Below are 5,000 nucleotides of genomic sequence, written 5' to 3' on the forward strand. Positions count from 1 at the left end.
GGTTTTTTTTATGAATGTTGTTTGCACATGTATGGCTCTACAAGTGCGTAACCACACAGGAGCTAGTTGGTAGGCCTACAAAACCTCACCTGATTTTGCCTTTCCTTGAGTTTTAGGGATTTTTTTTTTCTAATGCCATTAAAATCAGTGTTATCTTTATTATTGATATAATAATTGTTATTAGGTTATTAACAATACTAATTACAAAAAAAAAGATGGAAAAGCAGGTGAGATTGGAAGAGTAATTAACTTCTTGGTGACTAAGCTTCTCTAGAGACATCTACGTGTGAACAAAATCAGTAAACTAAAAGATGCAGTGGACGTGCCATGTATTTTTACCATCCCGCATTGCACAACTTATACTTCTCAAAAGTTAGATTAATAAAAGTAAGTGGATTTGAACACAAGGGGAAACGTGACATCTTTTGAGATTAGAAATAGAAAATCCGCTGTGTCTGTTCAATTCCCAGTGAAAGGAGTTATGGAAATATGACTATTCGTTAATACAGTCACGTGTACCAGTACAAAAGAGTGCAATTTAAGATCAATTAAATCTGTTTCAATGGACCTATTTTCTTGCATATTTTAGAAGGTATGTCACCAACTCAGTCCAGCTCTCTGGCCATAGCCATTTCCCCAGACAACACCAGTAGATCAGAAAAGTGGTTCCTTCCCATTTGGTAAGCTCAGATCCCCCAAAAGGTACACTTCACATGACACCAGCTGCTTAGCCAAGAAGCACACTTTACAGTAGCACCATTTGCTCATCCCCCCTCCCCCTCCCCTCCCCTTTTTTTTTTTTTTTTTTTTTTTTTGAAAGCTGTTCCACTGGTTCCCTCTCTGTTCTTTGCACTGTAAGAATGATGGGTGTAAGATTCTTATTATTTTTTTCTATTCTCTCCAACTTCCTTTCCTCGTCTCTTTCCTTCAGTCTTCTCTTCTTTTTCCATCATTATCACTATATTCATCATCCTCTTCAGCTTCAGCTTCAGCCTCCTCTTCCTCATCTTCTCTTCTCCCTTTTCCTATTACGTCTTCCTTTATTTTCTACTCCACTGCATTTTGTTTCGTCTGATCTCAGGACACAACCATTTTTCTGGTTTGAGCAAGAATTCATGTGTATCACTAGTTGCAATTGTTGCATGCTCACTGGTGGGAATAGTTTGAAAATTGCTGTAAAGATACACATACTTTTTGGTTTTAATGTTCTATGTACTTCTCATACCTAGAATTATGAAAGAAAAAGCATTTGAGCACAAAATTATCCATGGGTGGCTGCTTTCTATTGTCTGTGTTTCTGCATCCAGTAATCCTGAGTGTTAATATCGCATAAGACAATAATATTCGTTTGTTCAATTGCTTTGGTCATGTTATGTACCAGTTGCACAGATATATGGTAAACCCTCTGGTGCCAGGTACATGCATTGCATTGCAGTTCTGTTTAGAGAGATTTTTTTTATATAGTGGTAACTTCACAAGGACTTAGTCACCAGGGGTTTCAATTATTAGGTCTACCTGACCACACCTATTTACTCCATTCCTTCATCATCATCATCATCAGTCATCAATTCTCAGTCATCATAGGAGAGATCAGGTTAGGCCTAGTAACTAAATCCTCAGTGACTGAACATGTAGAGCCATCTGTGTATATACAGAATTAATAAGCTAAAATCACAGTGGACCTGAAATGCATACATACCCTCCCCAATCAATGGGCTAATTATATATGTAATAGAGTGAAGATATGTTGAATATATCACATTTTCAAGCAGGTTTCAGGAAAGGGCCAAAGGGGCATAGATACTGCAATTAGAGCTTTTTTTTCAGTTATTTTTATGATAATTTTATTGTATGTAGCTCATAGTGTCGTATTGACTTTTGATTCTTCACTCTGATGGCATTATTCTCCCAATCCTCCAGCTGCTAAGAGTGAGATGGTGAAGTCAAAGCTACCCAACTCAGTCCTCGGGAAAGTGTGGAAGCTCTCCGACATCGACAAGGATGGCATGCTCGACGCAGACGAGTTTGCGCTGGCCATGCACCTCATCAACATTAAGCTCGACGACCACGACCTTCCGAGTGACCTTCCCGACCACCTTGTGCCTCCCAGCAAGAGAGGATTTAAAGCATAGAATAATTAAACCTGTGTGTAGAGTCTTAAGGAATGGATAAAGGTGTGTTTTTCTTTTTATGAAATGCAGAGTACAGGCGTGCAGAAAGTTAGATTCAGATTGGTAGCTCTCTTTTTTTTTTTTTTTTTTTTATATATACACTGATTGGTTTACCAAATAGAAAGTAAAAGAAAAAGAAAGAAAAAAGAAAAAAAAAAGAAACCTGGTGGCAGAGAGCTAACTCAATTTTAAATTTGAAATTTACAGGATAGTACCTTTCATGTGTTTCCTTTTTAATGATTGGATGGTGATCAGTTATATTCAGAAATGATTTCCTCTGTGGGGACATGTCAGAAGGTAACTGTGAGAAGTAGATGTAAAAGAAGATTTTATGAAGGGCTCTTGCAGATAAGTGTCAAAGCTGATTGGCATAGAGTCAAATTTTTCTGCCTTTTATATGACATATTATCCCAGTGATGTACAGTAGATATGTTTAGTAGGTCTAGTTTGGCCCACTGATCATGTGCTGTAATGCGAGAGATCCCCAATATATATATTTGCAAGAAGGAAAGAAAACCTAAAACTTTTGCTAGTAATATTTTCTTTCCTTCGATCGTGGAACCAAACTTCACCTCCATAAAATGCACTCAAGGTCACTTTTGCAGTAATGATCTTTGTAAGACAAGGGCAGTATTTCATAAAATAATATGAAAAAGATTATTTTCTGAATATACCTCACTAGTGCTGTCTTTGCAGGAGAAACCAAAAGGTCTAACTAATGTGTGCAAGTTGATTTTGCATTTGTCAGTGGGGAATTGCAATTTTGGTGTACATGATCCTGGAAAGCGAAGTTGAAATGTTAGAATCACGTTATTTGTTGCAAAGATGATTACTGCAACGCTGGCCAGACCCTGGGTATGCTAGTATTCACGCAAGTGCCGGGATTATTTTCCTATGTGCATGTATGTTTTACTCTGCTTATCACTGTGTTGATGAAATACCTATATTTTTTTTGATTTAGTCATGAATCTTAAATACTATTATTATTATTATTATTGTTTTTTTCACTTTGAATGACCTTTGCAAGGCTTTTAAAGAAGGTGCTAGATCATTTGTATAGCTGCGTAGGCTTGGCTGACAAAAAAAACAAAGAGAAAAGTTATATATTGCCACAGTGACTGTCAGGAGAATTCTGTCATTCCATCATTTGTATATAGTTTGAGTTCTGCACTAGACCAAGTGTTGTTGATTTGGTGTACATCTGTGGTTGGTGTCATAAGTACAGGCAGCCAAACTGCTGATAATATGAGAGAAAAACTCAAGGAAGAAGTAATATATGACATTTATTTTATAAATGAAGTTCTGAATTGTTTGCGTACTGTTGAAAAATATGTTCTACTTATTTTGCATTCTCAATTTTTTTTTTTTTTTTTTTTTTTTTTTTTCTTTTTTTTCTTTTCCAATATCTATGGCCTTTTGGTGGGTGTTAGATAATTGTATGAATAGAGAGGGTATAAAAATTCATCAGGAAATTAGATTTTTTACACAGTAAGTTAAGATTTTTTTTTCCTTAAAGTTGTTCCATCATGGAACAAGACAAGTGTTTTTGTATTGAGTGTTGTCATTTCATTGCAAATAATGTCACGTCAGTACTTATGTCTGGATTGTACATTGCATGACATTTTTTTCATACTGTATTTTTATGAAGTTAAGCGATAGATTAGAAAAGTTTTATTAGTGAGTTCTGGAATTGATATCAGCCTTGAGACAGATGTTTTTGAGTTACATCAAATTGAAAATGATTTTTTTTTCTCCTCCCCGCAACATCATTCTTTCTCTTTCTTTTTAAGATAATTGCTACACCCTTTTGTACCCTTGTAACAGAATGGAAAACAAAACTACATTATCCTTAGGCTAAGATTTTTTTTCTCCAATTTCTTTTCTTTTTTCCTAATTGTAGATTTGTTGTAAATAAGGATTCTATCACAGATTTCAATTTATATTTTACCAAACACTAGAAAGGAAAGTATTCAACCACAATGTTGCCAATTCTTCAGGAAACCAAAGAGAATCTGCTCCATTTATGCCTGTAAACTCTGAACCTTCAAAATATTTTATTAGTTGTTGATGTAACCTGCTGAATGAAGAAAAAAGTTTATAACTTCTGTAAGTATATTACTTTATACATAAATTATGCAATGTTGATGTGCTTTTCTTAACCTTTTGGTATTTTGAGTATATAAATCCCCATGAAGCTCTTGATTTCTCGTTTTTGATTGCCAAAAGCCTTAATGAAGGATAATATAAGATAAAATTCCTGGCTCAAAGGCTATGAAGATTTCGTAGACCCGGCCTGGCTGTCTAGGTCACAGTCCCTAATTAAAGCTGCTGTTCAATATCTTTTTTTTTTTTTTTTTTAAGTCTTTAACTTATGGATAGAAAGAGTAGGGGAGAACACCATTTCTTTTATTATCTATATAAGGGAGGCTGTTGTGGGGTTCAAATTTGCCAATAAAAAAGCTGCATCTTTACATCTCCCTCTTTTATATACTACCATCTAAATAGATAAACTTGTAGCGAGAGTGATAAAATGGGGTTAACCATAATAGTCCTCCAGGGTAAGTTCAGTCGTCAAATTTGCCAGAGCGTTGCCAGTACTCCTGTCGAATCTAAATTAAATCCTGCTAAATTGTCTACAGATTGATAACCGCCTGAAAATGTGGCCAAAGTTGTCGGCCAGACTAACTGGCCAATTCCGCTAGGGCCACCTCCCTCATTGGAAAAAAAGACTTTTTAGCCCCAGTCCAGACGAACATTTAGAGGTGGTAGGCGAGCATGAGTGGAGGCAGCTGCCCGACATTTACTGGACAACCACTAAGCTCACTAGTT

At 35.9% G+C, this 5,000-nt stretch overlaps 1 protein-coding gene across 1 annotated transcript in view; it reads left to right on the forward strand.

Annotated features, from left to right (window-relative positions):
* The window catches only part of LOC119595284 (EH domain-containing protein 3-like), a 65,924-nt gene extending 61,610 nt beyond the window's left edge, over positions 1 to 4,314 (forward strand). The window contains exon 10 of the mRNA XM_037944441.1: positions 1,921 to 4,314. Within this exon, the coding sequence (XP_037800369.1) occupies positions 1,921 to 2,132 (212 nt within the window). The 3' untranslated portion in view covers positions 2,133 to 4,314. The remainder of the gene's footprint in view (positions 1 to 1,920) is intronic.
* The last annotated feature ends 686 nt before the right edge of the window (positions 4,315 to 5,000 follow it).

Source organism: Penaeus monodon, chromosome 35 (assembly GCF_015228065.2).
Source record: "Penaeus monodon isolate SGIC_2016 chromosome 35, NSTDA_Pmon_1, whole genome shotgun sequence".
Lineage (NCBI taxonomy): Eukaryota > Metazoa > Arthropoda > Malacostraca > Decapoda > Penaeidae > Penaeus > Penaeus monodon.